Below are 23676 nucleotides of genomic sequence, written 5' to 3' on the forward strand. Positions count from 1 at the left end.
TCTGGTCCTCCCTTCTGCCCCTATGATCTAGATGTATTGCAGGTATGGTATTCATGAGAATAGCACAGAATCCACCCTATAAACTTGAAGTATAGTACTTCCATGGGCATGTTTTATTCACAAGCTCACTTTCACAGCATGAGGTACAGTCCATGGCCACTGGGCTGGCTCCGTACCTGCAGCATCTCAGTAATGCACTAATAGGCTCTCTTTTGATGTGTTCCATGAACAGACAGGTTTACAGGAGATGGCTTGAAAATAAGTAAAGTGCAGTCTAGTGTAGTCTGATGTACTACAGCAACAAGGACCTCTTTTTTGTAATAAACTGTTATTAAAATGTTAGATACACTCTTAGATAGACCCATTGCTTGGCAGAAAATTGTCAATACGCTATGCAGACTGAGGAATCAGAGAGATATTTGTCCTGTCAGCAGCGTGTCATTGGGACGCTTCCCCACAGTCAACATTTACCCATAAACCATGTCCGCTCATAAATAATTTACAGCTGACAGAAATTCAGTGTGACCAAAACACTTGCGTCGTCCATGAACTGCCATGTGAATTCTCTTGCATAACAGTGTATGCAGCTCAGATGAAAGGAGTTCTTGACATGTCATTGGCTGCCCGTCATTTGAAGGCTGTGAGGGCAATAAAACAACATAAATCATTCCACCAATGAGTCCATTAAAAGCAGGAATTTCCATTTAATGTAATAACTTAAAAGTACTCTTTACTTTCTGTACAGTAAGAATGGTCTTTTTGAGTTTTTTTTCAAAGCTCTTTTTCATAGTCAGACTAGCTTGATGACCAAAAGTCAAACATTTAAAGCGGAAATGCTTTATCCTTTTAGTTCACTCATTTCAGAAATTTATCCCAGGGACCTGGACATCTAAATACTTATGAATTCAGACTTATGCTGTGTAAGAGGCCTTAATGAATCTGAGCGGCATAAAGGATTTTTCCTTAAAAGAATATTTGAAGATCCTTGGAAATACATTTATTATTCACTGCATTACCAAATGTTAAAATGACGTCTGTACAGTAAGGAGCACTATATTTAACTCTGAGGAGGCAGTGCTGGGGGGGTACATACTGTAAAATGGTTAGCAAGCTGTGGATTTACAGGATTATTTCCAGCTGCAGTGAGTTTCTGAAGCCTTTTCATCACACAAAGGTTGTCAGGCAACCAGCAGAGACACTGAAGGTGCTTTTGTTGGAAAATAACTGTAACCAATGATGAGGAATAACAATTATGTCATGCCAGTGCCATTCTAAGGCACCACTTCATGCTGTCCATGTCTTCACCCCAGTGTTTCATTCTACTGCCTTTAAACTGATCAGATTGAGTATGCAGCTTAAATGTGATGAACAGATCAGATCTCTGACCGGTATGTCAAAAAGGGCACTGCAGTTAAGAGGTATTCAGGAGGCAGCAATGGATGACCGCCAAGTGAAGATGGGTCTTGGTGTGCCACATTGTGCAGCCACCTCTATCCCATCAACAGGGAAGAGACAAAGAAATGGGAGAAATAAAGACAGGAGTGTAACTGGTTCTTTCTTGAAGGAGCAAGAGTGGGAAGAAAAGAGAGGGGAGCAAGAAAGAGACCCTCATTAAGAGGCAGTGTGTTGGCTTCACAACCATCCCCACCACTTCAATGCGCTGTCATGCAGTGATGTATCGCTCTGCATGGTGCTACCAAGGCCTTTATTCCCACTTTCCTCCATGTTTCTCGCTTCTAGCCAATTAAACGCCCACTGGAATAGTAGGGAGGAAGTGCCACATTGAGCATTGCACAATGTGGAGAGAAGAACTGATGAAAGGACATGTCTCTTTTAGTCGACTTAATGGCTCCGGGACACTGAGTGCCATTTAATGTCTATAGCATATAATTCACTGTCTGTGCACTCCCATATCCTCAAACATGTGATGAAAATGTTTATGAGAACTATGAATATTTTATTTATTATAGATTAGTTTATTACTGGCATACTTTGTTGCTCTTTTTGCTTTTGAAATTACTTGAAAGATCATAAAGACACTCCATCTGCAAGTCATCAATCACTGTGAAAGCACCAGATTAGGTGTTATAGATTTGCCACTTCACTGCTGTGCTGTTTTGGTTTGTCTGGACAGCCTGGCTACATTCAACAGTGCCGACCTGACACGAACGGATGCACACACTAAGCATATACACTGCTTTATGAATAATGCAGGTTCTAAAATCCTCAACCCAACACTGGGTACGACCTGTTCATTTGTAGCTGTAGCCATGGTTAGGTCAGAATGTGGATGTGCAAGTGCAGAGTTGAAGCAGAAGCTAATCGTAGCACCAGGACGTCCAGCTTTGCTACTTCTCATGCTGCCCGTGTCACTCAGGCTGACACCATAAATCTCACTTACTTTCAGATCCAGCCGAGACACAGGCAGAAATTACGGCCCAGAACACATTACCAGCCGCAGCAGCGTGCTGAATGCTAACAGAGAGATCCTTGATAAAGCAGACAGGCAGTTCTTCCACAGATTATTGAACAAAAAGACTCCTATCTCTCAGGTCTTAGGGGGCAGACTGGATTGTATGTAAAGCACAACACTGGCGTCAATGGGTGAGAATCAAATGAACATCCACCCTGCGTGTTCAGAAATGTCTTTTAAGATATGCATGAAGACAGTTTTTCATTTTTCTAACACAGGCATCCTGGAGAGCAGAGAGTGACAAAGAGGAGGACAGAGACAGATGAGTGCTTGATTCACAAAAACATCTGCTCAGATCAATTCATTTTTACCCATGATTTCTATTGAGGCATGAGGAGTACAGCATTCTAGGTGTGCACATACAGATAACAGCAGCTTTCCTACTGCAAGCTAATAGCCATCCTAACACCATGATAGGTTACTTGTTTCAGGTGTTACCACAGCTTCTTCTGCTCGGACTTGGCTGGATGTTTGGAAATCCTGATAACAGTCAGTGTTTGCACTTTTTTCCGGGCAATTTGAGTGCTGGGTCAAAGCCAAACCGTGAACTTTTTTTCTTTTGTGCAGCCTAAAAAACTCAGATCCTGGCAAACAGTACTGTGCGGGTGCGGGATACTGTCGACCATCAAGACTAACTAAGGCTTCCTTTAGGCAGCATGTTTAAGACAGCACTATTACATCTTATGCACCTCACTGTTTAGTGTGTAAAGTATGGAGACGGAGCAGCAGGGTATGTTTGCTGCACTTTTATGCCAGCAGTGGACACAGTCACAGCATCAAATTGACAGCTTTGTGAAAGGGCAAGCTAGCACAGTGCCACCATAGTCTGCACTGTGCTAGCTCTGTTTGTTTGTGATCAAGCAAAGGCAGCAAAAAGAGGGGCAGTTAGTGCAAAGTGTTGGTCTGCCTAATCCAAGGCAGAGGAAGAAACTGAAGTTTAAAATACACTAGAGCATATACACATGAGACATGGTGCTAGAACAATGGCTATGTTTGAGACATTAATCATACATGGTGGTAATATTGTATGAACCGCAAAAACAGCCTGGTCTGACATTACACTGGTGTGTGAATGTGTTCAGGGCAAAAACAGTAAGCATCTTTATAGTGTCATTAAAGCACAATCTCTGTGTGACAGGGGCTATAGTCAAGACTTGAACAAGCTCGGGCTTGTAAGGGCCTAGATCATTAATGTAGTTTCTGGAGGATCTGTTTGTTTATGTTTTGCCACATACAGGCTAAAGATACTGCCAGCTCTTTAGTTTCTGTTAAAAAAATAAATTGTGTTTTGTTGTACATCTCGATCATAACTCAGCGACCATGCTGCTATGCACAAGTAAGATCATTCATTCAGACCTTTGCAGCTATGACACGTATTGTGGTCTGCGTGGTACATTATTTTCTGATAATTACATTGTTTGTCATGGTTTATCCACTGCCACATTCATTTTCAAACAACAGACCATAATTGTAAACAAATGAGGACATTATCAACAGGCTCAGGCTATAATATAATAGATCTGTAATCTGCTGGATTATTATTTAATGGAAAGGAAGCTTTATGAAGATCACTTTACACAACACCTTCATCCCTTATTTCTTGTTCATTATAAGGAATACATTGTAAGTCATCGTCAGAAGCACAGTTTAGAATCTGATCATAATAAAACTGATCATATTTCATTGTGTCTTCATTCAGACTTCTTTGAGCTGCTGATGTGCACCACTAGTCTCCATTTTGTGTTTAATTGCGCTGTCTATACGTGGACCACTGATGCATCGCTGCGGGAGCCCGCTGTGGCTTATTACCACCGGGCTCTGTTCTCTGCCGCTCTTAACCTGCTGGGTCATCTCCGGCTGCTGTAATCTAACATTAGACTCTGCTTTCACCAGGTCCCAACTATTTACCCCATCATATATTATAGATGAACCTCCGGAAATGGAGAAATCCCAGCAGACGTAGAATTAATTTACAGCAATCCTCGATTTTAAGGGGAATTGAATCAAAGTCAGGAGCACAGTGAGAGAGGGGTTTATATTACTCTATAACACTGTCACAGTCTATAAAATTGTAATGAAAAGCCATTTGAAGATTAAGTGTTTTTTGTGATTCATTGGTATTTCTTGGCTCAGCTAATAATCATTTCACTCTAAAGCTGAATGCTCTTACAAACGACCAGGCTCCTTTCAAGCAAACGTAATCCCCCCTTTCTCTCTTTCTCTTTTTCTTGTTGAATGAGTTTGATTTGCAAGCTCACAAACACAGGAGGGAAGAAACCTTTAGAAACTGACTTGACAGAGCACTGTACAAATGTTGTGTACTGCTCTGGTGACTGTGGAATGCACATGAATATGGACAGGAAGTCAGACACCATAGATTGGACCTGTCTGTGCCTGTCTGGTTTAGCAATATTCCTCTAAACAAATGTGACATTTAATTCAAGAGGCATCACTCTAGATTCAGACTTCTCAGTTAAAAGAAAAATAATAGCAGCTAAATGGTTTCAGTGGGGACAGCAGGGACAGAAACAGGATGCCTTTGGGTTCCTGCCTATATTGAAATTAAAGAAATCGGAGCAGGGCTTTTGTGTAAGATCATGCACAAAGTACAATGAAAACAGCTCCTAATGAGAGATTTTTGTCTTGCTTTATAATTAGTTAAAGTCATTTCAGTTCTCCAATAGCAAAAAGTCTATTTTCTATGGCCTATAAAAAAGTCAGTTTTGACCTAAGAGGCAGCTATTTACAAAGCTCCCCACTGCTATCTGTGTGTTGGAGTACAGTTTCTTTGGGCTGAATAGGAAGAAGAGACAATCAAAAGTGCATTAGTGACTACAGAGAGCAAAAGTTACCTCACATCTTAATTGGCCCCAATTATCTCCATGTGGCAATGTTGGAGTGTGACTGTGTGTGTATGTGTGATGAAAGGTTAAGATATCTGTTCAGAGTAATGAAGCTGTGCCATTAAAGAGCCGTGGCTGTCCAAACTGCTGAGGTCATTCACTAAGAGCAGTAATACATGGGGCCTAGTTAAAACTGCCAGGGCAGTGAGTGCTCATTTACACAGGATGGACCTCACTACTCTTGGCAGGTTCAGTGTCGCATCGGCCTTTATGGAATTAGGTAGAAAATGCAGTAACAATGTATTTATACACAGATTTGTGTATTATGTGAAACTTCGGTAAAAACTGAGACAAGTATCTGCATTTTAGTAATTATTATGCAGTGCTCTTATTGAGCAATTATGCAGGCACAAGGCAGCTAATCACAACAACCTGAGATTGCAAAGAGAGCATTCAAATTGCAGTTGTTTAGCTACATGAATCAAAGGCTGGCAACAGAAACAATCAGGGACTTGTTGTATGTTTCTGATGATGTGTCCGAGCTGTGAACGAAACGATTCAAAGAGCGTGGAGAATAATATACTTCATTTTCTTATCAAATAAGTTTCTAATAATTTCATCCACAGTGTTTTCTGGATCAAGGACAAGCAATGCTTTTAATTCCAGTCACAAAAAATTAGAACACCCAAACTGTTGCAGTTCATTTTAGTAAAAAATAATAAGAATGTTGTACATTATAAAAACTGGTTTTCAAGAGATAAAGTATCCGAAGAGTGGTTCACACCGTTCTTAATTACAGTCACAGTAATTGATGTTTAGCTGTAAAAACCTCCTGAACTAAGTTGACTATCAGTTATTAACTGTCCATTAGCTCACAGTGGTTAACCCAAAAATCACTAATTGATCGGTGTTTGTGCAAAGCCTCCAAGTCATTCTCAGTACCACAGGTTGTACTATTTCAGTTTTAATTACTGTTATTTAGTGGACTGGAAGCCCACCAGGCTTTTAATTAGAACTCTGTCTTTCTTTCTCTGTAACTAGGACTCTGAGATTTTGAACACTGCTGTCCTGACTGGGAAGACAGTGGCTGTCCCAGTAAAGGTGGTGACCATTGGAGTAGACGCTTCTGTTACCGATGTCTCTGAAGCGGTTAAGTGTCGCTCAACAGACGAAAATGTGGTCAAGGTCAGTATGATGCATCAGTGAATTTATCGATTTTTGCCACATTGTTATATCTTAAAATCATTTCTACGTGCAATGACATATTGCAGACTATATGGGTGCTGTGAGTCTTTGCAGATATCAGTACTGTAAGTATTAGCATAAGATGAGAAGATCTTCTATGTTTAGGCTGTCTATATAAATCCTCAAGCGCAGATAAACAAACAGTGGCAACGAACAACATGAAAGAGTGTGTTTGATGTGCAGAGACTTCTCACACGTTTGTTTTGCTTTTCTGTAGCCACTTTTCGAACCTGGTGCACAACAGAGTAATAAAGTCTTGTAGTTGAGCTCTTTTTTTTTGTTTGATGTGTTGCTCCAGTCAAGAAAGAGCATCCTAATGTTCGTCCTTCTACTTGTCTGCTATTAGAATATTCAAGTTTAGGACAAGTGAAGCAAATTAAACTAATCAATTAAAAAAAGTTTATTCAGGAAATCATAAGAAGCTATAAAATGGGAGAATATTTTACCATACTTCTCTACTTTATCATGTATCATATCATATATGTGTGTCGATTTTTGTCTTCCTACTCCAAAAAAAAAAAAACCTATAGACAGAGGTATTTAAAAAATTCAAAGGGGCGCCATTGAGCCATTTTGCCCCACCCACTTGCGAGAACCCCATTGCCCGCAGTTTTACGCCCTTCATAGTGTAGCTTCACCAACTATTTGGGAAAGTTGTAAAGCAGAAACAAAGTTGATGGTGTGAACTATGTAGGAGCAGTAAACGTCAGAGTAAAAAGGGATCATTTCCAGGTGGACCCCCGAGTAAGGCAGGATTTCGAGATATGGAGGGGTTCAGGGCAGAGCCCTCGTCATGCTCATAAAGTTTGAAGACTTTTGGATAAAGTATGCGGGCGTACCTCAGGTCACATGCCTTTCTTTAAATCTCTTTGGAGATTTGTCTTATTTACACTAATTTTTCCTGACATGTGTAGGCAGAAATGAGGCTGTGACTGTATTTGGCTTTTTCTGGATTAGCGTTTTGACAGTTGAGTTTAGGGCTAGGGTATATATGCTGGTTTAGAGTATGGCTTTGTGTGTGTGTATGTGCCTTAATGTGTCAACATTTTTTTATAACAAAAAAGCATTAAATTGATCCCTGTTGGAGTTCTTCTGTGCAGACCTGTTTACTTTCGGAGACCCTGCCAGGAGCATATAGCTTCATGATGTTCATCAGACCACATAAAGCATGTTGCCATGACAAGGCCACAATCCCAGAAGTGATAAGTAGTAATGAAAATTAAAGAAGTTGCTAAGTGGTTTCAGAATAGAGTCCTTAATATAGCCCAGATCTGTAGATAGCATCAGATCTGTGCAGCCTTTTTAGCATCTTTCAGCTTTAAGTTTTGGCCTATAAAAATGATAAAACTGATTTGATTCACTGCCACTTAAAGATCTAAAGGTACTTCATGCTTTTACATTATGGATTTACATCATTATTATTATTTTAGAATCTATCCTGAGGATTTTTCCAAAATAATTTATATTTCAGTTGCTCACACAAATTAACACAGGAAAACGCTTTCTTTGTAGCCATTACCTCAAGGTCATATTAAACCCACTCTCCTATCATTGAGCATGGATATAAGAATATCATATTTACAGAGCTTTTCTTTGCACAGAAGTTAGTGCTGTAGCTTATGCAGAGCAGTCTGAGCAGCTTAATTGCTTCTGTCAAGCCAAGTCTGTATACACGCCGGAGACAGACTCACCCCACCTTCATGCTCCCTACTCCCATCGCTCATATCTGCCATGGATTGTATCTGTCTGGTGAGTTGTTAATTTCCTTGGCTAGATCCAGAGACAGCCGTAATGTCCTCTGTAAGTATTCTCCCGTTAACTGCCTAATGTGTCTGATTAATGTGCCGGTGGATCCTCCTGGACGTTTATGATACTTTGTGAAACAGAATGATAGAGAGTGCGTAATTCACTCAGACACTTCCACTGTCAGTCAGGTGTAATGCACATCCAGCATGGGAGGCCGTATGAGGGGTTAAACGGGCTGCTGATTAAGTGGAGATGTACTTTTATGTTAAAATATTGATTTGAGGCTGTGTTGGCCAGTGAGACTGCACTGCGGGAAGGTATAAGCACATCAGGGTAATGTGTTGGGATGGCTGGATGTCAGCTGCCATGTTTTCCATAATTGTTTCTGCTGAGATTGTTTGGGGATAGATTGAAGAAATGCCAGCAGGCAGTTAATTTCCCTGTCATGAGACATACTGTAGCTAAGCTGTATGTTAATTAATCCCACACTCATTTACAAATTCCTTCACAGGAACAGAAAAGGGCAAACTTTATATGTAAATGGCAAAACAAAAACATAGAGAATATGCTTTATTGATTAACGAGTCTTACATAGAGCCCAGCCAGGTGCAGTCTGATGCAGATATGTTGCTGAGCACCCAACAAAGTCAGAGATGAAGAGGCTGTCAAAGGCACTTCAGTCTCAACAGACTGAGTGTAGTGGGAAAAAAAAGCTGAACAATGAGAGCTGATAAGGAGCAGGACTCCTCTGACATCTTTATCAGTTCAAACACACTCACACTGAGAGCCCTGACAGAGTCCAATCTGCTCCATGACTGACTATAGTCAGCGGAGGGACTCAGAAGTGTTCGGAAGCTTCATTAAGTAACTCTGTCAGTCTGTTGCATGGCAGTGCAGTGTGACACGAGGGCACGAGCAAGGAGCCTTATTGTGTTCTCTGTATTGGCTGGAGTAAAAATGGAGCAAATGTCCATTAATCCTGCATGTGTCCACTTGGAAATTCAGGGCTCACGCAGTCCTTAACCAAAGTTGTCTATGGGTTGGCTGTAGCTATGGAGGATGCCCTGCAGCATGCTTTTCAGCTCTCTCACAGGGCAGTTAAAGCTTTTTGGTCTCTGGGCATAAAATCCACTTTATTTCCTTGGCTTGCTGTTAGATGGAAGAATGCTTTGTTTAAGAGCAGCTACCTCTGTTAGGAAAACATATGCACAATAAAGTACAATTGTTTGAATTTCTTCTGCTGTGGCAGCCTACATTACCTTCTGCTGGATGTGTAAAGATTTGATTCTGTGTAACAGTGTTCTTGCAATGGTAAGATGATTAGTGCATTATCCTCGCAGGCAAGCACAAGTGTATATATTTCTACAGTTCCAACAACCATAAAAGCAGCTTAGTTGCAATCAGAACCAAATGCTAGGCTAACTGGTGCAGTTTATGCTATACACTTGTGTTTTTGTACACAGAAACATCTATAAATTAAACCAACATAAACCAATCAGGCCATTTCTCACCATCTTTCAATACACATGCAATAAATATGGTATATCTATATATAAATATAAACACAAACAAGCACAATAAAATTATATTGTTCAAATAACAACACTATAGGAAGTCCTAGACCAGTTCTTTATTGAATGTGACCTCCAATGATAATCTTATTGTCTAGTTACTGTTTTATTGTATTTATTGTGTTTTTTCTTGTACATTGTTGCCACGACAACCTAATTCACCTAAGGGGATTAATAAAATTAATCTTAATCCTAATTCAATTCAATTCAAACCCAGAGCCTGACCCCCGAGCGGGGAGTTTCCCTGTAATGGGAAGAAACCCTGCACAGGACAAAATATGCCATGTTACTGTTATGGATGTTGTCATATGTGTCATTTATATCGTGTTATTAGGAAAACTGAAAACTAAGTGATGTATTTATTGTGCAAACACTGTGTTACAGGGGGACTGCTCAGTACATCCTGTCAGGGTAGCAGCCTAAAACTATAGCATCATAGCTAAAATGATGGCTAAGTTTTACTTGAGCTTGTTCCAGCTATGGCCTACAAAGTAGGTATTTGGAGCCACTAACACACCAAACTAACAGCAGGCTTTGTTAAACAGGAAGTTGAGTCTGCAAAAGGTAGCAGTGGTATCTGACAAAACCTGCACCATGAGAGTATTCTGTTGTGAATATATGTACAGTTAGGTTCTGCCTAACTGTGGAACAAGTCCGGAAAATGCTGGAAAAATAAGGGGAAAGAAAACTCAGTTCACTCTGCTCAATTCATAGTAGATTATTAGAAAGATTCTCTCTCTTTCGAATTGTTCCATCATTATAAAGCAGTTTATTTTAGCAGTTTATTTACATTTACACACACATAATAAATTAAAGGTTTCTAATGACATTTATGGGACCAGCACAATGATACTTATATCTAATAGTTTTCTAGCAATCCCACTAGTTTAGCCAGAAAGCTTGCATCACGTCAGTGCAGATTGTAAAATCAATGCAGCAAAACTCGAAATATCTGCTTTTATTTATTCAAAGCAGCCAGACATAGCTCTCCTGCTGGTCTCACACTGGCAGTGAAGTGCAGCAGGCTCCCACAAAACAGAAAGTGTCACACACCAAGTTTTCTTCCTGGTCACAGAGGATATCCTGCCACAGCTTCATGATGAATGGCTGTTTATGCTTTTATCTCACAGTAGAGAAATAACTTGGAAGTAGAAAAAAAGATATTTCCCCAGACCATCTAATTCCATCTGGTTCCAGCTATGGTAGTCTGCCATATGATGGGATCAATAAGATTGACAAATTGCCTAGAATAAAACTGCATATCTAAGTTTAAGGTATTGTGATTAATTACTTCTAAATGAGCGTGTCTGCTGAATATTCCTTTGTTCTTTGCTTATGTTGTGTGTAGTACTCGCACAACCATATCATAAGGATTTCTAAGAGACAGAAAGGAGGGTTGTGGACATTAATCAAATGCTAGTACAAGTAAAGAAGCTCAGGTGGGCTTTAAAGAGTGACCCAAACCAACAAGGAGTTGTGTCTTTCAGCAGCACTTGGCTCACACTTTCCTTTTGTAATGTAATTTGTGAAACAGATGGTTTGGAGTTTGGTCATTTTATCAAGAGACAACTGCTCTCCTCTTACTAGTTTCATGTAGCTGCAGGCTGAACGATAATAAAACAGCAGACCGCGACCTGTTTTCCCTCAGGTTCAAAGATGTCCTCGCTGCCCTCCTCCCTCTTTTCCTTGAGTGTGGTGCAGATAGAGGACCTTTCATCTTGTTCAAAGTAGTTACAGGAATACCATATCAGTGGGGAGCTGAGAAGTGTAAAGCCTTATAATCAACTCGCAGGGCCAGGCAGCCATGGTGGACTGTACAGTATATTGCACTGTGTAATTCACTGTGTAGTCATCTAGTGCAACTGTCAGAAGAGCTCAACTTAAATACGGCCTTTCTTAATCCTCCCCTCTCCCTCCTACGCAGGTGTCTGACAGGTGCGACTACATTTTCGTGAATGGCAAAGAGATGAAGGGCAAGGTGAAGATGAAGGTGAACTTCACCTATGGATACCTGAGTTCTCAGCTGGAGCTCAACGTGTGGATCCCTCGCCTCCCCCTCCAGATTGAAGTGTCGGACACGGAGCTGAGCCAGATCAAAGGGTGGAGGGTGCCCATTATGGCCGCCAGTCAGAGGTACATTTGGCAAAGCTTCTGCCACCTTAAAAGTGTGTCATATACCATAAAATAACAGGTAAATTATACACCATGTATCTGCAACTATCAGGATGAGCATAACAAAGCAGAGACACCACTGCAGGACTTGCAGCAGAGCTGAAAACAGACAATTCATAATTGGTGCTTTCAGAATCAGAAATACTTTATTAATCCCAGGGGTGCTGCTTTAAAAACACGTTTTTATATAGAAAGCTATATGAGAGGTTATATATTGACTTTTATAATTAACATTTACTTATTTTCTCACAGTTTTTGTGCAGCTGTGCAGATATATTTGCAAGCATCAGTGTAAACTTTTACTCAAAGGAAAAACGAGTATACATTTATAAATGCAGTTTTATAACACTAGTTTTATGAAATGACCCTCTTTGTCTCACATTATTCCTCATGATCAAAGTTCTTTGTTCCGTTAAAGAATAGCCAGGTGATGTATTTGGTTTCAGTCATGCCTAAGACAAGATAATGATGAGATGTGTGAACACCACTCCGCCTGTCTCCTCCTGACTTCAGTCCTACTGACAGTTCTTGGCTGATAACAAAATGGCTGACCTGTGCAATACAGCATATCATTACGAATGGCTTAAGGTGGCCTGCCATTGCCGCTCGTGGTTGTCAGTAGGACAGAACATTATTAGAGCTGTCTGGAGGTCAGACCTCCCCCTGGGACCTCATCACTAGCGGCTCCTCTGCCAACACCGCCATGCAGTCTACTCTGCAACTGTTGGAATCCATCAATTGACAGAGCAGCCATCAGCCTACCTGCAGTAATTACTTCTGGTAAAGCATTGAAGTTGGACTTGGAGTCATCCCACGCACGAGTGTGGCTCCTCTAATTATCCTTGCTCCCCTCTTATTTTTGAGTGACAGAGGTACAGCATTGAGCTAACGCCATGGCTTGTTGGGGATGTAGCTTTTGCAGCTGTGTGCTGGTATGCCTTTATCAGTGGGGACAGCCAAGCTCTGTTGTCATTGTTGACGCCAGCACCACGGCTGATGGGCTGCAGAGAGCTTTGTCTCTCCCTGTCTTCCACCCGTCTTTGTTTATCACGGGATAACAGGCGTGACCTTGCAAACTAGCACTATGCCTGTTGGTGAGAATGGGCATTAGTCCGCTGTCCACAGGCCCACAAGGAACTAAGCCAATGAGCAGCAATAGCTAGTGGCGGGACTTTCATCTATCAGCCAGGCTGGCGAGTTGTGGCCACGCTACAGATGTGACAGAGAGAGAGAAAAGGCATCAGGCCTTTTAGCGGTTGTAGAACTACTCCTCACACAGATTTTGACTGACATTGCTTGTATGGCTTACCTCTTCCCTCACTAAGCCTGTCAAAACAAGGACAAGATAAGTCGTTGTAAACCTAAGTGTAGACATAGCACTCCTGCATGCATCCCTCCTTTAACACCTCTTTCAAGATACTTAGCTCTTATTACAGGAGTTTTGATGTAGTTTTTTTCTGTGTTGTCTCAAATGTTCCCTTTCTACTGTAAAACACACAACTATAATAAAAAAACCCTACAAGACTCATCTAGCAACCAAACAATCAGCTGTTGTCAGATAGAGCTTCGTCTGTATATATAGAAACAACACTTCCTATTTCTGTCCAAGTGACCTTCGTCATGTCATTGTAGCAGAAAATAAAATGCAGCAAAATGCCAAAGCGAATACAGCACACAATCCACGGGGCACAACAAAAATAAGCATGACACACACATTAACATGCAGCATCTACTCTGAAGTCAGAGCTGGGCTTGAAAGTGAATGAAGCGGAAAGAAAAATTGCTTTGTGAAGCAGGTTGTTCTCAGCACCGAGTGTGATTTGTTTATTAGATTAACCTTAGATTAGATTTTGAGATGGCTGCATAAGCACTGGCATATCAGATTTATACCGGAGCTAAAATAGTTGGACTTCACTATCAGCTTGTTTACTTACTGAATCCATTACAATAGACTGATATACACATGTATGAATGTTCCTATAAATGCACTGCTTAAATGCTGATTCAGTCAATGTGTCTGTAACATCAGCGCCATTTCTAATTTCTGTGACCATTAATGTCAAGTGACAAATTGTGCTTGAAGACAAAAACACCCACAAAATGACTTCAGAAGGCTGTAACCAAAGCTATCATTAGTAAGAAACTTCCCATTACTGCCCTAGGAATAATACCATGGTGGCTGAAAGTCATTATAAAAAGAAACAATGTCAAAGCTTGAAACAACTGTACAGGTTAGGTTGTATGTTTCCTCAGATCAGGTCCATGCTTATTGAGTTTAACCTTCACAAGTCTGGGCCTATTCTGGCTGTTTATGAATGCTTTTGGTTTTGTCTTAATATCCCACATTGAAAATATTACCATACCCATGTTTGGTATCCTTTTTTTCAGCACAACCTCACCTATAAGATCTGATCATTATTTTTAGGTTTAACCTACTCTATTAACATATTGGGCCCCAAAACAAACAAAAATCACTAAATCCGAATGGAAAAAAATACTATTTATCTACTATTTATATCTGACCGACTTGTAAAAAGACCAAAATTGACGAGTACGGCGAGAGAAATCCAACGCCTGCCGAGCGCTCTGATCGCACTTTTATGCTCTGACAAATACTCGAACTAAAACGTATCGTATCTCTGGTTTTACTGGGTGTATCAACATAAAATAAAAACTGGGTGAACGTTCGAAATCTGCACTTTCCAAAGAAAGATCGATGGAAAAGATCGACAGCATTGTAGATGGCAGGGGTTTTTCTGTTACGACGTGTTGAAAATGTCACGTAATACAATCACGCCGGCGTGATCTGACTACATACACAGAGTGACCAGTTGTGAACGGCTCTCATTCTTTTGGAATATTTCATAAAATATAAATAATTAAGTTAGATTAGATGAAAATCGTGTGCTGTGTGGCAGCTCACTCATTTTAATGAGTCTGTCTCCTGTCAAGCATGGATTATTATTATTATTATGTATACTTGTGTAATTTAGTGCTGTTGTGCTCATACATTAAAAAAGCAGCTCTCTCTCTTTAGAAATGCATATGGGTCCTGCAGCTGCCTGATGCATGAAGAATAGACTGAACAGCCTACAATAAACTGCAGGCAACATACTTAACTCCTGTTACCACTTTGGTCTGTGGGCTACAGAGGACAGTGGGTGGCTGGTGTAAAATATAAGACATATTCACCTTTACACTGCTGGAATATCAGGGTCCTCAGCGCGCTGATTGTGGTCTGGTGATCAGGTCTCTGTCCCCATTCTGTCGTGGGTGCATTCACACCTGTATTTACAGCTGTCAGAGGTACATGCTAATCCTAGGTGTGAATGGAGCTATGTTAGCGTTCTTTCAAGGCAGTTTGGTCATTATAGTAACATCTTTTTTCCAACATTTTTCTTTCTATGACTGATGCTGTCCACCATAGCTACACTCAGATGAGTCAGATGTATACATCTATATATATATATATATATATATATATATATATATATATATAAATTCATCTTCTCAATGGTTTGTGTGTGCATGAAAAGAAAAGGATCTTTTCACATAATAAATATTTCTCATGCATACACTATCACAGTATGAATTGCAGCGGATGTAATTTCTATTATATATACAGGTTATAATATTGACTCCAGAATAGTGTCTTCTGTTAATGGATGTCATTCTTGCATGTGAAATCAGTCCTGCCAGCAAAGCTTTTAAGCCCTTAACTTTAAATCTCTCTGTAGTCTTGGCTTTTCTCTGGAGCGTGCAGCTAACATCTTTATTCCCACAACTTCGCATGCAGTCAGATTTCTCAGGGGATTCAGACCAAAGGAGACAAGCAGACCAGATAATTGCAAGAAAAAAAGTTAAAGATATTTAGAATTTATTTTCTTGTCCCCTTATCATGATTTCAACCTTTACTGGTGTATGTGAGAGAGGCAGAGAAACAAATGATGATTAGACTGAAAGGTGGATGTAAGTCTACAGAGCAGTGTATGATTAGTAGTTGTGTTGACAAAGCTCTTTTGTGTTTGCAAGCATCCCAGCTGTGCCCCCACTGAAAGACTGAAGAGCTGTAACAGCATTTATTCTCCCAGATCAACTGTTTAGACATTGCTTCCTCAACATCTCAGGGTGCTTCATCTGTTGTTTTTTAAAGGTGTTTGTTAAAGCAAAAATAAAGAAACAGTTATGGGCAAAAATCTAATAACACTGCAGCTGGATTGTAACTATTTAAACCTAGTTTGTCATACTCAAAGCAATTTTCCTGGTGAGAAAGAATTGGTGCTCTGTTGGCTGATTTGTTGCCTGAAGTAATAAAATTAGATTTGCTAGCAACAGAGCAATCAGGGAGGCTATTAAGAAAAGCAGTAAGGAGCTATGTGCACATACACAATCCAGACCGGGTGTTCCAAAATGGCAAAGGAAAGACACTGAGAAAGAAAGATGACAGTCATTCCCAGGATTGATCGTCTCTTACTGGTTTAATCAGAGTGTATCATAACCTGATCTTCATCAGGTAATCATCTCTGTATGAGGTCAACGTAAACCACAGACGGGGCGGCTTTCCTATGATCGGATCAGGTTGGGTCCTCATATGTTCTGTTAGCATAAATGTGACCATGTGCTGTATCTAGGGGGGTGTACTTATTGACAAAATGTGTTCTTTTTTTGATTTAATTAACTTTGGCATGTAGCACATATTATAGCACATTTATGCCATCAGAAAATAGCCATACAAATGTATTCAGTAGAAGGTAATGTTATCTATGTCAGATGTTAGCATGCTTACATTTTAAAATTAACCAAACATTAGGTATTGCACAAATTCCAGTTTTGATCTGATCCATTGATCACCCATGGGACCAGGACATTTTCTGAGTTTAGTTATCACAAGAAAACAATATCAGTGTTTTTGTGATCTGACGGGTTAGACCAAGCTCCTTGGGCTTTTTTTACACCTCAATTGTTTTTGTTATTCTCAGCAGGTCCACACGGGACAGTGAGGACGAGGACGACGAAGACAGACGAGGGCGAAGCTGCACTCTGCAGTACCAGCATGCCATGGTTAAAGTTCTGACACACTTTGTGGCCGAGTCAGCCGACCCCCGAGGTCAGACGAACTTCATGCTGGGCACAGACTGGCAGGTGGACATTACAGAGCTGGTGTGGGACTTCCTGAAGGTGGAGGACCCACAGCTGGCCAAGCTAGTGGACAAGAGGATACTGGTGGGACTCGACACTGGGATGACCACTATCCAGGTATATTATATAAAGTGGCAAGCTTGAAAATTATTCTGTTATAATAAACAGCTTAGATCTGAGAAAAGAAAAGAAAAGAAAAGAAAACTGAGCCATTATGACTGTCAGTCAGAGGGGTTGTACTGTAAATGAAATGAAGATAAGCCAAAATTATTCAGGGAAAAGAGTCATCGTCTGCATATATGTTTTATGTACACTTATGAAAAATTCTTCTTGCATTCACTAACAATTTTATCCCCAAGCAAACTGGTTCCAGTAATCTAGCTGAACAGGTAATCTAGCTGAACAGGTGGCTCATTTATATTCTCTGATTGCCTGATTGACTAAATGATATCATATCTGGTAGACATGATGTTAACACTACAAGAATAATAACAAAGTTGTACTCCTTTTCTCAGGCATGCTCATTTAATATGCTCAAAAGAAGACCAGTGTTGGAAGTCTTCAGCTTATGCAAGAGTATGATATAGATGTCAGGAAATGTTCTTGAATAGACACACACACCATGCACGCATGCGTGCACGCACAGAGTTAATGTACAGTAAAATGCAATGCAGAGGCAGTCAGAGGTCTTGGCAAAGGTCTAGGTTTGGTACAGGATATAATGTGTTATTCTTCTAGTAATTTTAACACTGTTTAAGAATGAAAGACACAATATACTATATAAAATAAATTTAAAACAAAAAACATGATCAAGTTATTTATTCTGAGGACAATAGTAGCTGCCAGTGTTGCTGCTATGTTTTGACTAGCACCTTTCCTGTCTAGGGCAGACAGATGCTCACTGGTGTGTCACAGCTGGTGCTTCAACCTCTCAGCAGTGAGTGGGTCCTCCCACCCTCAGCCCTTTTAGTTTGTCAAGCTCTTCATGCTAACTGGATGAATATCAACCTCCTAATGACATCTGTGAGTGTGGGATCTGCTTCCTGGTGTCAAGGATACATCTGTCTGTCTGTGTGCAGACGTGTTCACCTCTGCAAACCCTTAGCACTCTCACAAAACAAGCACTGGAAAATATGATTGGTGCAGAGGTCTGACAGCTGTGACTACCTGTGCTACGCGTCACACTGACTGATGCATGAGGAGGTGTTTATAAGGATATGTATGCAGCGGAAGACAAACACGTATCTTCTCATGGCATTCATTATACAGTATATACATGTCTTGCTTCTGTTTTGGGGGTTAAAGTGTGGATCTCCTTTTGATTGGTCCAGTACTAATCAAAGGGAATGGATTCTTACCTCCAGCAGGAATGAGGGTTGGATGGCAGCCAAGTTGAACTGTTGTTTGATCAGGTTTTGTGTTAGGCTTTTTGCATATTGCACAGGAGCTTGTGAGCCTTTTATGGCAGATGAAACACCAGGAAAGACATTTTCTTAAATCACCTATAACTCGCGGTAATCTGCTATTTCTTTTTTCCTGTCACAGCTAAATGCTCATTGATGTGATGTTTTTGCTTTCCACTTGCCAGGAATCACTGTGTCAATCACACAGTGTGACCAGTAGTGTGTTATTTCTGCTTGGATTTTTCTGTTGATGAAGATTCTATATGGGCATTGCTTATTTCCTGTATTCAGTTGTGTTTTGTGTTGCTGCTGATTTCTCCGGGGAGAGGCTTTCACAACCCTGTGTTTAGAAAGGGAGAGGAAAAGCTTTCATGAACAGGTTATACGGTCACTCTTGTGTAGCTATAGCACCGCAGTCATGCTGAGACTGCTTAGCAATTACATATTTGTGTGGAATATTATGAAAGCAAATCAAATCTCATCATTTCCTTTGAATGCACCTCCCAGGTGTTGTCTCCTTTGTCAGACTCCATCCTGGCAGAGAAGACCATCACGGTGTTGGATGACAAAGTGTCCATCACAGAGCTGGGTGTCCAGCTGGTGACGGGCCTCTCCATGAGCCTGCAGCTCAGTCCAGGAAGCAACAGAGCTGTCCTGGCTACTACCACCACACAGGAGGTCCTGCAGAACCCCAAACAGGTCAGGATAAGCTGTAAACATGTAACTGATCCAAAGGCAGCTAACTGATGAAATCATCTCTGTTAAAAACAATGGAAATAGAGATCATTAGGTGTGGCCTTGCGTACATTATAATAGACTTTAACTGAGCATGCATTCCTCTCAGAACAAAAACGAGTGGTGATTCAGTTTAATAGATTAAAAAAAAACAAAGAGCTGTAATTATTTGCGCACCATTTATCCAGATCTGATTAAGACAGATAATGATGTTAATTTGTTTTACACCAGTAATTATTATCTGTTGTAGCATATTAAATTATTCATCATTTGATGAAAGACAGAATTTTTTTATATATCAGCTGAAGCAACGCTTTCCAAAACAGAAGACACACTTCCAAATTCCATTTCACACTATCTGAATGAGCAATACTACGAGCAAAGACAGTGCGAGTGTGCATGTGCTCATGTAAATGTGTCACACCATCTTTACCCGTTTGCAAGGCAGAGTGTGACAGAATGTGTTTACTTTGGGTATAGCTAATAAAACAGAGCTTAATCTCATGGTATGCAAAAAGCAGCATCACAGCTACCATAGAGAAATATGACAGACTTAACTTTTGCTCCTCTTTCTTATTTGCCGTGCTTACTCTGACTGTGGCCTCTCATCTGCCCATCAATCCCTCTCAGTACTGCTCCTCTTTAGCTTCTTCCTCTCACTGAAGAGGGATGCAAAAGGCCATTTATCTGCTCGATCTCCATGCACAGTGTAAAGATAAGCAGGCAGCACTGAGTCCTCTGTTGTCAGTCATTACGGAGCATTGACAGACCACAGTGGAGATCTACACTTTGGGAATTGGTGCTTCAGCTGCATTAAAAGCCGTTTTGTGGCTAAGAGACTTTTAATGCTTGGCAAATCCTCTCTCACACCAACGATGTTGATGTTATTGTTTGATCTTTTAATCTGTATCTTCCTTGGCTAAAACAAACAAACTGCTGAATTAGCAGGACTATACAATTTAGTGAGCTTGTATCCTATCTTGAACTGTGTTTTTGAAAGTAAATATCACACGTGGGTCATGACATTCAAATGGCTCATTTTTACAATTCAAACTCCTGCGAGTAAGTCAGTGGAACCTAGCAGGCGGATATTACCTGAGCAGTCTACCTCTAACTACCCAGAAAAAACGCCTAGCAATTTATCTGTTCGGTTTGTTTCCAAGAAATGATGTTGAATGCTGTTATTTATTTTTGTTTACAGTATGGTTTCAATTTGTTTGTAAAATCAAAACAAAACGTTTTGTTTTGTTTCACTGTTCTCTCTCTTTTCACAGGAAGCGTTGATCAGCGCCTGGCTGCAGTTCAGTGACGGTTCCATGGCTCCGCTAGACCTCTACAATCCAGATTTTTTTGTCTTGACAGCCACCTCCCTAGACGAGGAAGTGGTGACAGTACAGCAGGACCCCTCGTGGAAATGGCCCATCATAGTGACAGAGGCGGAGGGTCAGGGCCTGCTGGTCAGGGTGGAGATGACTGTTTGTGAAGCCTGCCAAAAATTCAAGCGCCGCAGCGTCCTTGCAGCAGGGAACTGTAACATTAAGGTGAAGTTTGGTCATGGCGAGAGCTCAAGAGGAGGAAGCAGTGAGTATGGCCCTGATGGAGATGATATGGAGAACAGAGGCAAGCTATCCTCCACACAGGACAGGACTGGCCTTGACACCCACTATTATGGCAGCTCCATCTCCGACATAGAGGATGGAGTGTTGAGGAGAGCTACCACTACTAGAAGTGCAATAATGCGTAGACCCAATGGGGATAAACTTTCAGATGAAGGAAGCCAGAACATGCCAATTGACTTTGCTGATTTCCCTGCACAAGTAGATCTACCCCGTGGCCGCAATATGGACGACGACCTCATTCAGACTGCTCGTGGGCTCACAGACCTAGAAATTGGCATGTACGCTTTGCTAGGGGTCTTCTGCCTTGCCATCCTGGTCTTTCTTATTAACTGCATTTCCTATACTCTCAAGTACCGCCACAAGGAACTCTCCATTGAAGGCCAGGAGAACATGAACCATGCCCATGACTGGGTGTGGCTGGGGAATGAGGCAGAGCTGCTGGAGAGCCAAATCAGCCTTTCACCTCAGCAAGAGGAACAGACCTCCATGATGGACTCGAGCAGCGGCCTTGAGGAGGGCAGCCACCTGCTGAACGGGGGCTCCGCCCAGAAGAATGTGCAGGGCCAAGTGCACCGGGCGGCTGACGTGGGCTGCATAGCCAAGGACAGCAAAGGAGACTCCCCCACCACCAAGAGGAAGCGAGTTAAATTCACCACGTTCACCACCATCCCCTCAGACAATAGCTATCCCACTGTTAATACACTGACTGGAAGCCAGGACATTAAGTGGGTGTGCCAAGATGTGCAGCTGGGAGATTCCAAGGAGTTGCGCAATTATATGGAAAGATTAAATGACAGTGCTTTAAAAGAGGTGGCATAATGCTCTGTGTGCTCTTGTAATAAACTCACCCTTATGCCTTCCAGAGGAAAGTGGGTCTACACAGAAACCAGACCCGCAGTCTGTGAAAGACGAGAACATTTACATTAGAATCACCCCCAAACTGCCAAAGGGTCATTAAGAGGACAGATGTGACATGATAAATCCCTAAGGAACATATGAGAACATCAGGTGGTTCTTTTTTCATTTGTTTTTCAGATGATTACCTTTTTATCATCATTTTATTATTACAGGGTTTAGAATCAAACAATCCCAGGATTGATCTGCAGCAGTGCTGACCTGTGATATTCAAACAGTATATAGATTTTAAAACAAACAGTAACATGTCTAGATAGATGTTTTGAGTGCGTGTGTGTATGTGTGCGTGCACATTAAATGGCTTTGGAAGTTTTGTATTATTTTGGATATTAATTTCTTATGTCAGGTCCTTATTCTGTGGAGGAAATCTGGAAAGGTTGAAGAAACAAATTTCTGCATGTCATTGAAAAAAACAAAAAAAAGGTTCCAGTTCATTTCTTAGCAAGGCATACAACCTGTTATGTATATACTGAACAGCCTCCAAAGCATTGTATTGTTGCTCTGTATATTGTATTTTCATAACATTTAAGGAATACACAACAATGTCAAACATGTTTATCAGTTTTTGTTGCATTATAAAATCTACAGTGAAGATGGTGGTGTTATGGGGAGACAATTGCACCTTTTTTATCAGAAAGATACAATTTACCCACAAACACTTCTTCTTCTTCTCCTTTCAGCTATTCTCTTAAGGGGTCACCACAGCAAATCATCTATTTCCACCTAACTCTATCCTCAGCATCCTCTTTTCTCACACCAAGACATCACTGACACTCTCATTATGTGTTATGATAACCACTGTGTTAGGTAGTCTGTAAAATAAATGACTGGACAGCATAATGGAACGTTTCCAACTGCAACCGCCACCGCCACCCCCCCAGTTTTGAAGAACATGCCAGTTAATGCCTTGTTATCCTCCGTTCTACAGGAAGCAGGAAGCATACTGGTGGACAAAGTGGAATGTAATATGCTCTCTGAGTCTCAGTGAGTGTGCAGGCACAACACAAATAATTACAAGCAAGGTGGGAAATGTTTCCTTCTGAAAATGGATCTTTTATTATTCAGATAATTGAACAAATAATAATCATCTCTGAAAATGTCCTAAACAAAAGCAGTCATCTGAAAAATTGCATTTTGCTCAGTGAATGTTATTATCATCACAGTGGTGTTGGCTGATTGGGTGTGTGGATGTGTGTGTGTATTATTTTCCATCAAGCGGAGAAATATTCACATTATGTTAACTGTTGCTGGAATGTAGATCAAATTGTTAATCAACAACACTCAACAATATGACCTGGAAGAGGGGAGATACCGCAGGAAGTAGTAGCTTGAGTGTAATTAGAGATGCCATTTACATCAGCACTGGATGGAGTTCTACAGACACCTGTCAATATTTGTAATAGTGTGCAGATAATTACAGGAGTACTTTTGATTTTGGTTGTTTGTTCAGGTAAGGATTGATTGGTAAGTGTGAAGGCTAAAAAACTGCAGTGTCCACCTGCAGTGTAAATCAATCTCCGTAGACCTCCATGTTAAAATGAAATGTTTGCAGCAGCGAAACTTCTTGAAGAAAAGTCAAGTTCAGTTGCCTCGCTTTTACAGCCTGGTACAAAAATAATTCACCACAGATTCATAAGCGACTGTACAAGCGGTTTGTAATCCACCCATTTGAAATGGACCCAGAATAAACGCATAATTAAGGGTGTGGCTGCCTCATGCCAAATCCAGTCAGTTAAAAATAAAACTGCAGGCAACAACTAAACTGAACACTGGGTGAAATCGAAACCAGCTTGCAGTGTCAGGGGGACTCAAACC

At 40.9% G+C, this 23676-nt stretch overlaps 1 protein-coding gene across 1 annotated transcript in view; it reads left to right on the top strand.

The window, feature by feature from the left end:
• The window catches only part of si:dkeyp-14d3.1 (transmembrane protein 132C), a 115937-nt gene extending 94054 nt beyond the window's left edge, over nt 1-21883 (top strand). Inside the window, exons 5-9 of the mRNA XM_028414212.1 lie at nt 6358-6501; nt 11803-12011; nt 17033-17306; nt 19100-19291; nt 20602-21883. Of these exons, the coding sequence (XP_028270013.1) occupies nt 6358-6501; nt 11803-12011; nt 17033-17306; nt 19100-19291; nt 20602-21765 (1983 nt within the window). The 3' untranslated portion in view covers nt 21766-21883. The remainder of the gene's footprint in view (nt 1-6357; nt 6502-11802; nt 12012-17032; nt 17307-19099; nt 19292-20601) is intronic.
• The last annotated feature ends 1793 nt before the right edge of the window (nt 21884-23676 follow it).

Source organism: Parambassis ranga, chromosome 9 (genome assembly GCF_900634625.1).
Source record: "Parambassis ranga chromosome 9, fParRan2.1, whole genome shotgun sequence".
Taxonomy (NCBI): domain Eukaryota; kingdom Metazoa; phylum Chordata; class Actinopteri; family Ambassidae; genus Parambassis; species Parambassis ranga.